This window comes from Condylostylus longicornis, unplaced genomic scaffold (assembly GCF_029603195.1).
Source record: "Condylostylus longicornis isolate FDR11 unplaced genomic scaffold, ASM2960319v2 ptg000005l, whole genome shotgun sequence".
Lineage (NCBI taxonomy): Eukaryota > Metazoa > Arthropoda > Insecta > Diptera > Dolichopodidae > Condylostylus > Condylostylus longicornis.
Window position 1 is genome coordinate 2,561,137 of NW_026577974.1, and position 19,089 is coordinate 2,580,225.

The 19,089-nt window shown below is 25.9% G+C and overlaps 2 protein-coding genes and 3 non-coding genes across 5 annotated transcripts; 1 reads left to right on the forward strand and 4 right to left on the reverse strand.

Moving 5' to 3' along the window:
* Positions 1-1,783: 1,783 nt before the first annotated feature.
* On the reverse strand, positions 1,784-7,855 carry LOC129614941 (protein bunched, class 2/F/G isoform-like). The gene has a single exon (XM_055529919.1). It carries the CDS (start codon positions 7,523-7,525, stop codon positions 4,637-4,639), a length of 2,889 nt encoding a protein of 962 aa, XP_055385894.1. The 5' UTR covers positions 7,526-7,855; the 3' UTR covers positions 1,784-4,636.
* A 1,454-nt stretch (positions 7,856-9,309) lies between these two features.
* Positions 9,310-9,381, forward strand: Trnad-guc (transfer RNA aspartic acid (anticodon GUC)). Its single transcript has one exon. It is a non-coding gene; the product is annotated as a tRNA-Asp (tRNA).
* Positions 9,382-9,733: 352 nt separating this feature from the next.
* Positions 9,734-13,281, reverse strand: LOC129614943 (DNA replication licensing factor Mcm6). Its single transcript, XM_055529928.1, has 4 exons — positions 13,066-13,281; positions 12,867-13,010; positions 11,928-12,814; positions 9,734-11,168 (listed from the first exon to the last, which is right to left on the reverse strand). The coding sequence occupies exons 1-4, from the start codon at positions 13,155-13,157 to the stop codon at positions 9,835-9,837; spliced, it is 2,457 nt and encodes an 818-aa protein (XP_055385903.1). The 5' UTR covers positions 13,158-13,281; the 3' UTR covers positions 9,734-9,834.
* On the reverse strand, positions 11,269-11,340 carry Trnac-gca (transfer RNA cysteine (anticodon GCA)). The gene has a single exon. It is a non-coding gene; the product is annotated as a tRNA-Cys (tRNA).
* On the reverse strand, positions 11,784-11,855 carry Trnac-gca (transfer RNA cysteine (anticodon GCA)). The gene has a single exon. It is a non-coding gene; the product is annotated as a tRNA-Cys (tRNA).
* Positions 13,282-19,089: the final 5,808 nt, after the last annotated feature.

The following is a 19,089-nucleotide window of genomic DNA, read 5'->3' on the forward strand; positions in this document are numbered from 1 at the left end:
CATACATACACACTTATATGCAAATTTATAAATATTTATTCTTGTGTTTTTTTATTTTTTGCTCTTCTCTTCTTGAAAAAAAAAAACTTAAAAACTTTGTCAATATCTTATCTGACGAGAATTGAGACGACATTCGCAATTACTTATAGCCTGGTTATACTCTAGCTTATACATTATATTGTAGCATAGTCTGTATCTTATACAATACATACAACAATATTAAATTTAAATTGATAATTTTAATTCAATTTTACAATTGAAATAATGTAGGTATATAAGTACATTATGTGTGTATATTGATTGCACGTACCATATTCAATTGTAATATTTTTTAATATGCAAACATGTGTGCATACATGTATGTACATACTTTGTGGTCGTACAATGTTTAATTTTAGAATTAAACTAAAAAGATGAAATTGGAAAATTAAAATGATTCAAGCTAAAAAAATTCAAAACAATAAGAATATACATATGTAGGTACATACATACATACATAAAGTAAAAATATCATTTTGTTTATTAATGTCTATGTATGTATATCGAATTGTCAGTAGTAGAGGATTCTGGAAATTTCTCAGTTCAAAATTGGATCTAAACATAAATACCAATATTCTATTAGTCGCATCACTTGAAATCATTTCGGCTTGTTATTTGAAAATCTTGTAACTTTCTGAATAAAATCAATTTCGAAATTCGAAATTTTATATGTATGTATGTATTGAGAAACGAAATTTTTTTCAATAATATCCCATCATTCCAAGTGATGGGACTAATAGAATATGGTTGAAAGTTTGTATAGCAAGTACGATGAATCCTCACTGCAAAAGAAACACGCTCTGAATTCGTAACATGCTTAAAGTTATAAAGCAAAGATTTTTTTTTTATTAGCGAACTCGCCTAAATTTTAGGCGAATGAGCATTCAAATCTGTAATTAGCCCCTATAGGTCTTTAATGATGCAAAAAAAAAAACTACTAATCTTGGTATTTCAGTAGGCACATTCATATGCACATACATATTATCTACTCTTACTTGAACCAACTATTAAACTTTTCATCAATTCGCTTAGAATATAAAATATGGGAGACTTTTGTTTAGTATATAAAATATGGAAGATGTGCACTGAATTAAATCTTAAAAATCTTTTCACATATAATTACAAATCTGCAGAAAGTTAATATTTTTACACTTTAGCATATTTATAAAATGCTCGAATAATTTTTCAATAACCAACTATTTTCCATTATGGTTTTCTTTTAATTTATATAATTTTTGCAATATGTAGTTAAAAAAAAATCTTAAAAATTCCTATAGAATTTTAGGCATAACTATCATTTTCTAGCATGCTTTTTAATTAAGACCTAACTTAGAACTGAATTATTGACAATCCATAAACACATTTTTTGAATTTACTTTTAAATACCTTAAGGTTAATTATTAATTTATTGCATACGTCTCCAAGTTTCTAGCCATATAGTCATAGGCTTCATTCTCCCACATTTTGGTATTCCCTGTGTGGCAAGTACCTGTACCTGGCCTGTATAGCCTATGTGGCAGCAATATAATAAAAAATATAATATTTAATTTTAAATTAAATTGACGAGTAATAGCAATAAATTTAAAGTCTAAATTAAAGTTTAACACGTCTTTTTAAATTAATAACAACTGAAAAATAAAAAAAAAAAATAAACAAATAAACAAAATTTAGTTTTTTTTTTTTTGAATAAAGTTTAATAATAATATGATAATGTGTATTTCTAAAAATAATAATTTAAAAGTAAATAAATATGTATGTAAATTGTTTTTTTTAAGCTTATATCTTTTTCCGATTTCAAAAATTTCATTCAATTCGTGTATTTTTTTGTTTTTTTTTTTTTTTTCAAACTTGTTTTCTACATTTTCAATATTTTTTAATTTTTTTTTTCATTCTGTTTTTAATTTCTTGTTTGCTTTTTTCCAACATTTTTTAATATATTTTTCAATTAATTTTTTTTTTTCTCTTAAATTGAAACCCATACGTTGAATTTTATGTTTTTCAGTTCTTAATATTTAATCTTTTCTTTTTTTTTTTTCGTAGTATCTTTAGTATTAAAAAAGAAAGAATTTTAATTTTAAAAGTATTCGTCATACCCGCATTTTTAATATCTTTTTGTTTTCTTTTTTTTATTTTCTTAAAAAATTCAGACTTTTTAGCACATATAATTAAGCTAAAAAATTAAATTTGTAGCTAGATGAGCTTAAATTTTATTTATTTTTTTTTTCAAATACATAAATTTTTTTACTTTAATTGAAAATTATTTTTCCACAAAAAAATAAATTGAATATGAAAATATTGCACACTTCAATGCATTCAATAATTTGAGCTGCAAATTCAATAATTGTATGCAAAATAAAATGTAAAAATATAAATAAAAAAAAAAAGTGCATTTTACATAATATAGATGTTTTTGAAATTCAAATTTTGTAAAATGCTAAAATTAATTATTTGAAATATAAAATATTTATTGTATAAATAAGATTAACAGGCCTTGCCTTGCCCCCGTCTTAAGTATACAAAAAGAATAATAAGATTTCAGAGTCATAAGCAAACATTTATTTTTGAGAATATCATTTCGTATTATATGGGCTCTCAAGTGTTTAAATATTTAATTATTTTTTTTTTAATAAAAATTGTGTTAAATAAATATAATATATATTTGAATAATCAAATATATATATATTTATATAATATTTATCGTATATTATGTAATATATAAGCATTTCAGATAATTTTTTTAAGCGAAAAATAAGGTAAAACATAAAATATAAACTTGACTTAATTACAGATATTAAAAATTAAAATAAAAATAATATAAAATTTAAATAATAATTGCCTTTTATTTTTTTTTTTTTTTGAAAAACTTTTCTATTCCATTCTTTTTTTTTTTTCTTTAAATAAGGCTTTTTAACAACGTAAAATTTAAACCAAGTTTAAATTATAGTCTTGGTGTTGGATTTTTCAATTTAAGATTCTATTCATTTTAATATTAAATATTTATTTTTCTTTAAAATGAAAATAAGTCCATGTATCGAATACACAATTATTAGTATAATATTGGAGATATTCTTAAAATATTATCATATTTTATTTAAAATTATTATAATTTTAAATATAAACATCACCCATATTCTATTAGTTGAATCAATTGAGATATGATGGGATGGTTATACAAAAATTTTAATAAAATCATTTTCAAAATTTGAAATTTTATATTGAAAATCAAAATACTTTTCAATAAATATGGGTGAATATTTACAAGAATGTTGAAATGTACAAGAATTAATCTCAAAATATTATTAATTTGAATAGAAAATATTTTTATCATTTATCATTTTTATTATTAATTTCTAACTCAATTGGAAACTTTATTAAAAATTTTTTATTAAATTTTTCAATAATTTTTTATAAATTCTTGAAATTTTTATCTATATATTTCGATTTTGCAAATTCTGATTCACTACAATGACAACGATGTCTTAGTTCCGAGACTTTTATGTTATCTTAAAAAATTTTGAGATAATTAAAAATTTGCTATTCGAGAACAATAAAATTATTCTGAATCCTTAAAACTTCAATGATAACGCCCAATTTCAGGCGAAAGTTTGCAAATTTTTTCTTAATTGGATATGATTCATTTAATCTTTTAAGCAAATTTATTATGTGTAACGTTTTAAAGGAAAATCCATTTTACGTAGCTTAAACCTAACTTAAAGCAAAAAAAAAAAAAAAAAATAGTAAAATAATAAAAAAAAATTTTTATATATACACATTTTATGTATATATAAATTTTGCAAAAATACATTTTATATGAAACAAATGAGTTTGGGTTTTTCGAGTTTCTTCTTTTTTTTCAGTATTTAGTCAATTTAATTATTTTAATTTTATTTATCAATTCTTTTTTTTTTTACATCATCCTCTTTTTATGTTATTTTTTTATAAGCATATTTTAACAAATTTTATCACATTTCTTTCAGAAAAAAAAGAGACTTTGCTCAAATTGTTTTACTACTTGCTATTATTTTTAATTTACTTTCAATTATACACTCATATTCTCTTAAATGTATCACTTTAGGTTATTGAATATTATTCAAAAATATTGTTATTTTTTTTTAGAATAAAATTTTATTTGAAATTCGATACTGAAAACTTTAATACTTTTGAATAATATTCAAATCAACTGGAGTAATTCGTCAAATGGAATATGGATGATAGTAAAACCTTTCCTTCAAAGTTAAAATATTTTTATATCATAATAATATAATTGTAGTTTTTTAATTCCTTTTTTTTTTTTCTTTAAATTTACAATATTTCTGTAATTCCTATTTAATAATAAATTGAATTCGGTTTTTAAAAATAAAAAAGCAAAACGCCTTCAGCATATATTTTTACTTATGTATAATATTATGTATATGGATACATACATGAACTCATTTTATATTAATAATATAATATATTGTATATATTACATATATATATGTATATGCATGTATGTATAGATATAATTTGATAGATTAAATTTTATTATTTTTTTTCTTTTAATCCAAAATATTCCTACAATTACTAGAAATACTATTTTTAATATTTTTAAAATAAATTATTGATTACTAAGAACAGGATTTATTTGCTGCTGCTGTGGCATTTGTGATTGCGGTTGTTGTTGCTGATGTTGTTGTTGCACAGCGATATTTGACGATGGATTAATTGAAGTTAGTACTGCTTGCGATTTTTGTTGATTAACAGCCTTATTTTGTAATTGTAATAAAGTCTCTTGTGAAGCTTTTGCCTTCAGGAAAGCATTTTCAGCTTCTAAACGTTCGATTCGATCCATAAGTTCAGAAATTTTCTCCTTTAATATTTCAACTTCTTCTCGTACAGCAATCATTAAATGTGACTTGACTAAATCCATGGCTTGTTCAATTTTATTATCAATGGCAACGGAATTTTCAGTATTTTCAGTATGCTTTGCTTCTGATGTTTGTGGTGTATGCTGCTGTTGCTGCTGCTGCTGCTGTTGTTGATGTTGTTGATGTTGTTGTTGTTGCTGTTGTTGTTGTTGCTGCTGTTGTTGTTGCTGCTGTTGCTGCTGCTGTTGCTGTTGTTGCTGTTGTCGCTGTTGTTGTTGTCGTTGTTGTTGCTGTTGTTGAATTTGTTGAACCTGTTGAATAGAATTCGTTATAATTATTGCTGCTTCATTCAATGTTTGTAACTGTCGTTGTTGTTGCTGTTGTTGTTGAATTTGTTGAACCTGTTGAATGGAACTATTTATAATTGCCGCTGCTTCATTCAATGTTTGTGGTGCTGAGTTATTATGTTGGAGATTAATAGGTGCATTAACATGCGATATTAAACCATCTTGATTTATAGTTTGCATATCATTATGTTTGCCTAAATTTATCTGTTGTTGTTGCATAATACTACCAGTCATCATTTGTTGTTTTTGCTGATTTTGAATTAATTCATTTATTTGCCCAGAATCGTGATAAGATGTGGTTTCACGTAACGTCGCTGCTTGTATATTATGATTAATTAGAGAGGATGGATGGATTTGAGGAAAAGTGTGAGGCTGATGCTGTTGTTGATGGTAAATTTCATTAGCCATGTTGACTTGGGATTGTTGACTTGCAACAACATTAGCAATACTACCTTGAGGCATACTTCGAACAACATTAGCAATGCTTCCTTGAGGCATGCTTTGAACAACATGAGCAATACTTCCTTGAGGAATACTTTGAACAACATTTGCAATACCTCCTTGAGGCATACTTTGAACAGCATTCGAAATACCACCTTGAGGCATACTTTGAATAACGTTAGCAACACCACCTTGAGACATATTTTGAACAACTTTAGCAACACCAATCTGAGGCATACCTTGAATAACATTAACTCCACCTTGAGACAAACTTTGAACAGTATTAGCAACACCACCTTGGGGCATACTTTGAACCATATTGGCTACACCACCTTGAGGCATACTTTGAACAACGTTAGCAACACCACCTTGAGACATACTTTGTGTTAAAATATTAGCTTGTAGTTGAATATCAGACGGCATTGAAGATGTCGGAATTCCGGTCATTCCGGTATTCATTTGAGAATTTTGCTGATTAGAAAGTAATTGTTGCGGCGTAATCATTTTTTGTATTTGAATGTTAGATGGAAATGTTGCACCATGTATTTGATCATTCTTTTGGATATTCACAAACGACATTGGTTGCGACTGCCCTGGTATATAACCTGGTTGTTGATTAATTTGCTGAGCCATATTTGCTTGAATAATTGATTGTTGAATTTGGCCCTGGGGAAAACTTTGGGCATGAACAGTTTGCGGCATTGATTGAATTATATTCGCAGCATTTGTTGGAATATTAGTCATAGTTTGATGGGAATTCGGATGAATATTTGACATAATATTTGCTTTCATATTTTCGTTATTAATGACAGAAATATTCATTTGGTTGGGGTTTATTGTAGTTGGCAGCGTAATAGGGATTTTTAAGCTTTGTCCGGGGGAGTTTTGCACATATAACATACCGCCAACAACACCGCCGTTGCACTCCTTCAATTTATTAATAGCATCTAAATTAGTATCATTTGAATTTTTACCTGTATTATCGTTACTATTTTCGACAGACTTCATTTTATTTCCTTTTGAATTATCAGAATTATTCTGATTATTATGATCCAAATAATCCATACACATCCAACGGCCTCTTTTAAATGGCTCAGTTGATTCTATTTTCACAACTTTAAATCTATCACTTCGAGGTTTTATTTCTTTTTCATTTGGACCAACAATATTAATACCAGCATCACAGACACTAACATGGTCATTTTGTAGATTTTGCCCTGGTGCATTCTGCTCTGGATCGACAACAACAAGTCCATATTGTGAGCTTGTTGGTATAACTGGAGCAGTACCTAATGCATGATTTGAAAAAAATACGTCTTCTTTTGAATATGTATCTTCTGACATACTAGGCGTCTCATTTTCAAAATCTGTAATGCGACTATTTTCATCTGTATGAGATTCATCTAAATCATCAGCGGAGTCTTCACCATTATCAGAACTTAATTTACTCACTGTAATTGATGTTATTTGAAAAGAAGATGATTTTGGCTTGCGCTGTGATGTATTATTACCGCCACTGACAGCGGCACCGGCACTGGCAACGTTATTTTGAGGTGCAGTACTTAAATGTAATTGTTGAACTGTCATATTTCCAGTTCCGTTCGAATACAATGGTGTTGAGGTATCTGAACCTAGTCTTAAAGTTTCTGTTGTAGTTCTATTTATTACACCCATATTACCTTGATTATGTGGCAAATTTGTGTGGTGATGCTTACCATCTAACGATTTTGAACCAGTTGTATTCTCACCAGCAGGAGTTTTACCATAATATTGCTTGTTGCCTACTGCTGATGGAAGGGAAGTTTTATGTGTCTTAGGAATTGATGTTTCGTGTAATTGATTTTCAGCCATTGTTTTTAAGTTTACTTAATAATAATTTTTTAAATTTTATATCATTTAAATAGATATAAAAAAAATTAATCGCACAACTTTATATACAATATATATATATATATATATATATATGTGTGTATGTATATTATGTTTGATGATTTTTTTTTTTAACTTTTTTTACAGATTAATCTTTTAACAAAATTATTTTCTAATGTTTTCTGGTGCACATATTAAATATTATATTAATAATAAGTTCAAAAATACTATCGAAATTGATTATTTTTAAGAATATTTACGCATTATTTAGGAATTCTATTAATGGATTAATCAAGAAAAAATTTCACTTAGAGGTTTGTAAATACGCCTAATCAAACGAAACTATTGTCAAGGACTTATACGATTTTTTTTAGGTGGGGTACAAAAAACGTCAATGGAATGTCAAATGCCAGCTGCAAAATTGCGATTTTATAACGAAATGACAGAATAGCACCGGTATAATTTTTTTATATAAAGAAGAGATTACACTGGATTTTATTTTAGTTCAACGGTACACAATCAATATTTTAACAAAATTAAAAAATTTTTATACAAAGATATTAAATTTCTATATAAAGATATTAAATTTTTTTATAAATATATTAATTTTTATTAAAGGTAATTATCTTATTAAAAAATAAGTTGATGAACAAGTTTTTTTCAATAAAAGTTGTTATTAAGTCTTCGACAACTTGTATAACATTTTGACATTACTAAGATAGATAACTCAGTTATTTTTCACTAAATTATTTATAAAATCAGGTAATTATTCTTTAAGAAATGAGTAACCTTAGATCCATTTATTCAAAAACAATCTTATATAAAAATTTTGCTAAATTTATTTACAAATGATATTAAAGAACGCATATCAGATAACATTTCGTAAAAAAACCATAAATCTCGAGGTTAATATTAATAAAACTTGATCAAAAACAAGCTGGTAATTTTTGACAACGTCAAAATATTTATTAAGTCCAAGTACGAGTTCTTAAAATATTAAAATAATTTTTGGTGAAAATAAACACGTTCACAAAACAATTCTTATTACTTTTTACTATGATAACAATTTGTAAATTTTTTTCGGTTCTAGAGTATAAATATTAATGTGCATCAACCGGATTGTCAATATTTTGAATTTTTAGTAAATTTCGGTATTTTCAATAGCAAATTTTTTATTCTATACACTGGAACCATATGTATTATATATCTAAGAAGAATTTCGACGAAAACTTCGCTTAAGTCAACAATTTCTAGAGATTAGATACTAGATATTTGTCAAAATATGTACCAAGCATAAAATTTTTCGGATATTTAAATTTTTTTTGTGCACTTTTTGCATTCATTAAAATTACCTATTTTTACTATTAATTACATATTACCTATTTATTTATTCTTTTAATAAATAAATTTATTTTCACGTACAAAAAATGCTTTATTGAAAATGTCGATAATTTTTCCGATATATAAAAATTTTGTATAAAAAGAAAACTCCATTTTATTCGAAATAAAATACTTTTATTTTTGCTAATATATTTCGTGCGCTACATATTCCAAATAAGATGGGTTCTTTCATATACATACCTAAAAGAATTATTTTTACGTATTTTCTAATTACATACATATATCTAATTTTATCAATTTTGTTGAACACACTCTATAATCATAATTAAAGAGTAGAAAGAGCATATATACTTAGAAAATTCAATTTTTTTTTAATTTTGTCTTAACATTGAACTAAATAAAAGAAAATGCGATTTAAAAATATATCCTCGGTAGTATAGTGGTCAGTATCCCCGCCTGTCACGCGGGAGACCGGGGTTCGATTCCCCGCCGGGGAGAGGAATTTTTTTTTCTAAATTCAGCATTTTAATTTTATTACTAATCCATACATGCCTGTATTCGTTTTAGCTTCTGAATATACTATAAGCAAATGTTGCTTAAATTTAATATTTAGTTAGTGTTATACCGAAAATTCCTTATAAAACATTATGTGATCATAAATAAAAACAGGAATGAAAATAATAAAAATAACGAGGAGCTATGCATGACACATCCTAATGAAAAGTTGATTTCTACCGGCTATTCTCAATACTAATGATGCAAACTTTGATTTCCAACATTTCCATTTTGTGGTCAATTAACTTCAGCACACCAAAGAACTAAAAAAACCTTAAATGGGTATTATTTTTTAACTTTTACAAACTTTTTATTGTACTGTATTGGTATAAAATAAAAACTTCTTAACTTTATAAAAAAAAATTGAACTTTATAGATTTTAAATTCATAAATTCTTATTCTACGATATAATTAGGGTGAACTACCAATAAAGGATCTTCTTCCTCTTCTTCTGTGCTTTCAGTTGAAGCTTTTGTTTGTGATTTTAAACCTGTCGTTTTTAGAGGAATTATTACTTGATCATGGTAAATAAGACGATCTATAACTTTTTCGATTAAAGTTTTCCTTGAAATTAGTTCTTCTTCTGTGTCAATTTGATCGGAAACTTGTTCCAGATACCAGTTTATTACATCATTTCTCCTTATACCACTATCAAATCCATCGATTTCACAACGACTTTCTTCGTTTCGCATATGAATAACCAACATGTTTGATAAATTTTTATAATCTTCAAAACTTAATGTGAGTTTTTTCTTTTGCAAACCTTGCATTTCATCATATCCATTTTGCCCATTTTGTGGTCGGTTTTCGATATCCTCAGAATTTTCAGGCTCGTCAATATCCATATTTTCTAATTCCTCATCAATCTCATCATCTTCCAAATGTATGTCAGGTTGTTCAACCCGAATTATTGATTTATTCAACAACCTGAAAGCTTCTTTTACATGCTTTTCAGATACCTCATTAGCACATTCCATTTTAGCCATAGCTTCACTTAAACGAATCATACTTTCCAATTGTCTAACGGTTATTCGCCATGTGCTACGTCCGGATGTTCCAGTGTCACGTTGTCTCAAATGAACATAATTTTCTACCAATAATTTTAAAGCTTGTTCATTTATAACTGGTTTGAATTGCCTAGCAAATGTTATGTATCTCAAAACTTCCTCCCGCGAATAAAATCTTTCAACAGTATCTTCGTTATTTGAATGTAAATCAACAATTTTACGAGCAATTGCGTAATCTACAACTTCATTACACTCATCTACCAAAATAAAGAATAAATCAAATCTTGACATAATTGGTGCTGATAACTGAATATTCTGTTGAAGGGATTTTGATCTATCGTATCTACCATTTATAGGGTTTGCAGCTGCCAGAATTGATGTTCTTGCGTTTAATGTGGCTCGTACACCGGCTTTAGCTATTGAAATTGTTTGTTGTTCCATAGCTTCATGTATAGCAACTTGATCACGGGGGTCCATTTTATCAAATTCATCAATACAACAAATACCATTATCAGCTAACATTAAGGCACCAGCCTCTATTACGAAATCAAAACTTTCTTCATCCCGAACAACAGCAGCTGTTAACCCCGCCGCAGATGATGCTTTTCCAGAAGTATACACTGCTCTAGGTGAAAAGTCTGCAACCTGTTTCAAGAATTGTGATTTAGCAGTACTAGGATCTCCAACAATGCAAACATTAATATCACCTCGTAAAGTGGTTTCTAAAAAATAATTAAATTTTATAATTTTTGTAAAAATAATAAATAAAATTTACATGTGTACATAAATAAAATTTACATTTTAATGGAAATAAAAAATATTAGGGGGCACCCGGGTTTGAACCGGGGACCTCTCGATCTGCAGTCGAATGCTCTACCACTGAGCTATACCCCCACATATATAATTTAGAGCCAAATATAAAATATTAATAATTTACTAAATCCTATCATTGCCAAACTATTTCGCAAATCTGAATTTACTACAAAAAAATCACAAAAAAAAAAATAACTAAATAAAAATTTATACCAATTGACTTTCATAAAAAAATCTATACAAGTAAACTTAAATATTATCTAAGCAGTATTTGAATGAAAATTAAAATTTTAAGAAGTTTAAGTAGCTTGTAAATAAAATTTCTTCATATAAAATTTATGCACAAAAAAGCAGAAACCAAACAGCACTTGGTATTCTATATTAGTTCAAATTTTGAATTTTTTTTTAAATATAACTAAATAAATTGAGTATACAACTAGTTTAAGTTGAATTACTAACTATAAGAGTCTAAGTAGACGTTAGTACAAATACAATTATTTATTACCTTAAAAAAAAAAAAAAACAGGGGGCACCCGGGTTTGAACCGGGGACCTCTCGATCTGCAGTCGAATGCTCTACCACTGAGCTATACCCCCACTTAATCAATATTGACAAATTTACAAATTTATACATTATACATAACTTCACATACTCAATACAATACTCACTTTCAAGAGTAGTTTTTCCAACTCCACCAAATAATTGTAGTAAAATTCCACGCTTTACTTCATCATTCCCATATATTGATGGAAACAAGCTAACAATTAAATTTTGGTACAAATTTTTATCTCTTGACATTTCATAAACTCTATTCCATTCGGCATCTGTCATTTGTTTTTTCATATCTTCAGCTGTTACCTCGTTCATAGGCAAATCAGTTCCACCAAATCTTGACGTTGTAACATGAACGCTACACGCCAAAAATGCCATTCTGTAGTTTAAATCTCTTACACCTAACGCTTTTAAACCTCGAATACCTTCACTTTGGTCACCCCGTTTATGACGTGCACCAGGTTCAGCTTTAGCACCTGGCATATTTAACGCTCCAACATCAGGTATTACAATTAATGTACCGGTGAAGTCATATCGATCACCAGCTTGCACGGTTTCAACTAATTCTGCGCGTAAAATTATTTCAACTGAACGTGGTATACAACCCCGTGGTAACTCAGCTTGAGTTTCTTGTATTCGAATTTTTTGGAAATCAATAAACAAACTTTTTTCAACATCTAAACTAAAACGTCTTCTATTTGCACAAACAGGATTGCGACATATCGCTGGATTTGTAAATTTAAATTGCTGTTCAACTCCACGAATTTCCGTTTGGCAATCCAAACATATAAAAGTACCAAAAACCAATTCCGGATGTACTGGATGAGTTCTTACTACTTGACCGGATATTCTGATAAGTGTACCAATTTTAGCTGTTGTCATATCTCGGACCTTATGTCGAGTTGGTACTTCAGCAAATGAAATATAACAATCTTTTTCTTTTTTTAATCCAATTCTGTCTTTTGCGAAGTTTGATACGGCTTGGCAAATATATGGATAAATCCTAAAATATAAAAATGTAGAAAACAATAATCGTGTTATGAGTTCAACATTACCTGTAATATTCTTCGATTATAGTAGTAGCTAAATTTTGATTGTATTTTTCTACATCTTCAAAACTAACTTCTAAAGTACACCGATCTGGAGATTCTAAATCCATAACTGGTTTGATATATTTAATTTCACCATCCTCTTTGAATCTATAAAACATATTTTTTAGAATATGAAATGTGTGCATAATATCATTGGACATACTCTTCTAAGAAATCTTGAAACAACTTTTGGCATCTTATACCAACATCATCCTTAACACGGAGCTGTCCTACTTGTGTATCAGCTACATCCATTTTAAAACACAAAATAAAATCTTCAGTTAGTTAAAAATACATATATAATTTAAGATGATGATTATTTATTCGCCTGCTATGGAGTTTTTATGGTTTTTATCCTACAACAAACAATTTCATCTGTCTTTTAATATTTTGAAGTTTGATTTTGCGCGAATTTTTAAGCGGGAAATCCTGAAATATATGACATATGCCATAATAAATACCAAGTTTTGTTTTCTGATTATCTTTACTTTTAGAACCTAGATGTCGTATTGGAACATTGTTGAATATAAAACAATTGTCTTTCTAATGCTTGACACTCTTAATAATAAAAATCAAAAGCAAGTACATAGGTGTGTAGGTATGTACTTTACTTATCTTGAAGTATAACGAGGAGTAAATTACAAGCAAGCTGCACTGTACATATTAAATTGAATACGGAGATTTTGAAATAAAGTTGTTTACAGTATCATTAAATTGTAAATTAATACAAATCTGACCATTAATATACATATCTAACGTAATAGTACTTATTTAATTTATAATTTTCATTGAATATTCAATGTATAGCACAATTTGCACGTCGCTCAATCATTCAAAATCAATAATTACTGTAACTGATATTCTTGGATAAATTTACAGTTATTTTCGCATTTATAATTTTGTACATACACCCATATCTACGTAGTCATCAAATGTTAATCAAAATATGAATAAAAATCAATCAAATGTGAAGTGTCCATGAATTTCATGAAAGATTCAAAAGAAATAATTAAAATTTAATTAGAAGACAAGGATTAAGGAAAAAAAGTATTAATGTAGTGCCTGTAAGGCAGATAAACAGGAGTATGGTAAGGTTTGTTCATTTATTATATTATACAACTAAAAACGAAATATTTTGATCGTTAGCCCCAAGAACTATGCATATGCATGTATACATACATAGGTAGATTCCTATAGAGATGAACTTTGAAATTCAATGATTCAAACTTTGAAATTCTGCTGTTAAATCTAAAACTGTGCTATCATTTATCTGCAGTTCAAACATACATATGTATGATAAAAATCTATGTTCACAAATCTATAACTAAATTTCCAATATTCTATTAATTTATCAAACTTTAAAGTTGAATTCAAAAATGAATAATTTAAAAAAAATTTTTAATAAATGGAAAGCAAAATTATTAGGAATTTATAATATTAAGATTGACTGAACTTAAAACTTTGAAAAAAAGAAAAACACAAAAACACTTGAAACGAAAGATACATACATAGCTGATAAGGGTTCCTTTTACAATAAAGACTGGATTGAAATTCAAAGTGGCGGTTTATGTTATTAAATTTAATGAGATGTCCGTATTTTTAAAAAAATTTATGCTGTACATATATAAAAATTCATCTATGAATACCTAATTACCTATTTAATTTAATAATTATTTGATATTTTCAATTTTATTTGCTATTACTATTTTGTCCAGGCAAATATGTATGTATATTTAGGTAGGTATACCTACATCCATACGAGTACGTTACATAACACATACAAAAGTATATGATTTTTTTTATTAAACAAAATCAACAAGTTTATCTTGCCGGATTATACTTTGTAGTATCTTTATATTTCGTATGGATGTGTGTATGTATTACATGCTAAAATTTTCAGTAATTTATAGTTTTAATTTAACCTTGACCTCTCCATAACATTGAATAATATTTAATATTTGAAATACATAATGTTAATAAAAAGGATTTACTTATGTAGGTACCTACCTATCTATAGTTTCCGAAATTTATTTATTTTTTTTTTTATAATTGCTTAATTTTTTGATAAAAAATACATACTTACATGCATATGTATTATATTTGTACCTATATAATGGAAAATATATTTTTACTGTGTGGTTGCGGTTATTTAACTGAATTAAATAAAATTTTATTTTTCGTTTCTCAATATTTTCTTTATTTTTAGACAAACTTAAAATTTCATATTTGTATTCTAAGAAGACAATCAACAGAAGAGTTATTCAAAGAAGATTTATGTAACCAAATAAGACATCACATATTTTAGTTTGATTTAAAAATTATTTTTATCAAAAACAAATCAAGATGTAAGTACGAGTATATTATTAAATTTATATTTAGTATAAAAATTCATTTATTTTGTATAAGGGAGAAAGAATAAGAGAAAAAAATAATAATTTAAAATAATTTTACCCATTTAAAATTCTTTCTTAGAAAAATTTTAAGTTTAAGACAAAAATAATAATGAAAATACCAGGACCAACTGAAAATGAACACCAATCGCTTTTTTATCATTCATTTTCTAGCTCTATTCAATTTGCTAATAATTTTTCAATACCAATTAATTAATTTTTTTCATGGCTTTTATATTTTAAGTGATTATCTCAAAGTAAATTAAAATTACTAGGGCCCTTTACGCACAAAATGAATTTTAAAAATAATCTAGAATGCAGTAAACAAAGTTAGAAAGTATAAAACAGCAAATCTGCCCTTTTTTTTTGTACATTCTTCGTAAACTTCCGCATAGATAGCAGATTTTGAAATTGTTACAATGTACTTTTGATGCCTTAATATTTTCATACGTGAATTAATAAATAGTACACATATATGTGTACATATGTATGTACACTTATTTTCACATGTGAATATACCAGTTTTTATATAAATGTTTTAAAAATATTAATATTATTTGCATAATTTTCATACCGAATCTAAGAAAACTTTTTTAAAAAGCGTACCTTTTTGCAAGGAGGAACTTTTAAAAGGATAATTTATTATGAATTTAATTCATATAAGAATAAATTGCATTTTATTTTCCTGTTAAGGAAACAAGGAAATTATTTTTAATTTTATATTCTTGAAATTATGTGTATGTATAATGCTATTTTTTTGTTTTTTGTTGAAAAATTGCAAAAATTCCTTTAATTACGTAATAAAAGAAAAAGAAATCTGATTCTGATGTACTCAACTTTTTAATAATTTTGATCAAGTTTTTTTTTTTTGTAATGAAAAGGATGTTTAAAATGTGAGTGTGGTATTTATTTTAATAATTTTCTTTTTTTTTCCATTCTATCCAACTATTCTTGTTAATATTGTCATTTTCCTGTTGACCTAGATTTTTTAATTCTTTTATATTTTAATTGTTGTTAATCGTTTAAACTTCAATGCTCTACTCATTAATGATTATTATATTATAAATAATATCGTAATATAAGGTGTAATACAAATTATGAAATAAATGATAATAAAAACTTGTATTTAAAATATGGACCCCCTTTGCACCTTTCTATAATATTTTAATTCAATTCACTTTTACAATTATAGATTGAGGATTTGTGTTTTTGTTTGTAAGTACAAAAATTTTTTAATACAACTTAGTTCTTACTTTAAACTGGTATAGCCTAAAGACAATAATTCTCATTCAAATAATAGAATTAAGTAATAATAATTAAGCACAATAACTTACTAAATTATATTTGGCAATAACTCCTACATTAAAATTTTGGCTATAGCTACTAAATTAAATCAAATTTGTAGAATAAATTTATTTTACAAAGTTTACAATTACACCAGAATGCAACACAAACAAATTTTTTAACAACTACTGAATCGATTACAGCCTCAGTAGTGCTATTGTCAATTAATATTAAATGTAAAAGTTATGTTTGTACGTTTCAGTTAGACCGTGCTTCAAAGCCGTGCTGGTTGAACATTAAACCGTGCTGGTTAAAAGTAACATAAATTAAGAAAAAAATTTAATTTTGTTAAAGGTTTCAAATGAAATATTTAGAGAAACTCTTACAAAATTATTTTACATATTTATGTTATAATAGTTACAAAATAAATATAAATTTAATGAAAATTTTGTTGATTAAGCGCAAGTTCCATTAATAATAATAATTTAAATAATATTATTGCTGTTCCTTAGCAAATATCCGCTTAATCCGTTATTTTAATCAGTTATTATTGAGCAAATGCATATTTAAAAACATGAAGCCGAATTCAATTAAAATTTAAAAAAGAAATTTGGAATATAAAAATTGAAGGGATCATCTATACCAAAAGTTCTTTTAATTAAAGAAACATTTCATATAGACAAAGTAGTACTTATACAATAAACTTAACATCTACATATAAAAGTTTACGGTTAAGTACAAATATAATATGTAAAGTTTATCATGTTTACTTCTTATTGTTAACATTTTCCACTGTTATACTTCATACCGGCATATATGAAAAAAGCTTTGAATCAACACGTATTTTTCCTAAAAAACAAAAAATTTTGATTAGAAAAAAAAATCGAATTAAAAAAAAATTTCCATAAAAAATTATAAAAATTTATACCGTTATAGGATTCAAACCGTTATAATTTTATATAACACATTCAAACAATAATTTTCCTCTATACATTTTTGGATATGTGTGTATTTGCTTAATATTGTGTATTAGTATAGGATATGAATGAAACTGTAATAAAAGAAATATTTTTATAGGTACACAAAACAAAATATTTTCCATTATAACAGATTTGTGTATGTGTATGTGTTTATGTATAACAGAAAATAATTTACAGAGTGTGTAACATTAGGTATTCAATGTTATGTTTGTTTTTTTTTTATATAAAATATTGATTTCCAATTTGTTTTTGGACGATTTCATTATATTATTTTTAAGCATATAAAAAAAATTTTTTCAGGTAAAATAAAAGCTCATCCAATAATTTAAAAAAAGAATTGCATAAACTGAAATTTTACCATTTTTGCTTGTATATTTCCGTTTTAAAATAAAAATATTTTAAAACTAATTTATTCATTGATTTTATAATAAAAATCAATTGTTCATGACGTATTTTCTTATAACAAATATTAGTTAAGCTAGTATATTTAAAATTTTCACTTTAATTTATTGTTTTTAAGAATAATTATTTAAAAATTTTCTTTTTAGATATTTGATAAAAGTTCAGTTAGATTCTCACAATATCAATTTCGAACTTGATGTTCGAAATAATAAATATCAATTTAATAATTCAAATTGATTTTAATTCAATTTTATGTATGAAATTGATTTCTTAATGGAAAATTAGTACATATATTAAATAAATTATATGTAATTATTATAAAAATTAATTGAATATTTTCATGACTTCATACAAAATTGTCATTAATTAAATTATAATATAGAAAATCTATAGCTTTAGGGTGTATCACACTATTTTACTCGCCAAATGAAGAAAAAGTGACTGACAATCATATATTTGTATAACTTGATAGTCAAATGATAGACACACAAAATTGCAGTTTTTTTTTTGGAGGTGATAAATTCCAGTGGTATTTTGAGAAAAAAATGCAAAGATCCAATTGAAAAAGAGAACAATACGAGTATTATTGGAAATGTGATGTGTTCAATTGGAAAAAATGAGGATTATGATTTGAATTCGGACAGTTACAATTTTGAGGTTAAAATTTTAATAAAATTGATCATTTCACAATTTTAAATTATGTAAATTGAAAAATTCAAATTTATTTTTTATTTTTTCTCAATCCCGATATGTTTAAATAAAATAATACAGAATGAAATTTCAAACCATATGTTCTTTGTGCATGTATTATACTCGCATTGAAAATTATATGTAATGTTATTTATATACATACAAATATATTATATACTTGGTATATGTCCATATAATGTTAAAGAATTATAGTTAAAACTTATATAAGTGTAATATGCTTGAAAGAAATTTTTTCTTTCACTTCTTTTACTGTTATTCTTTAATATCTTGTGTTGTCCTTTACATTTTAGGTACCTATATACATATATACATTTGCATGTTTATAATATAAAAGATTTATAGAGTATGCCAATTCATATCATGTAGGTATACAAAATAAATCCAATGTATACACATATACAATTATATATAATATAAAAA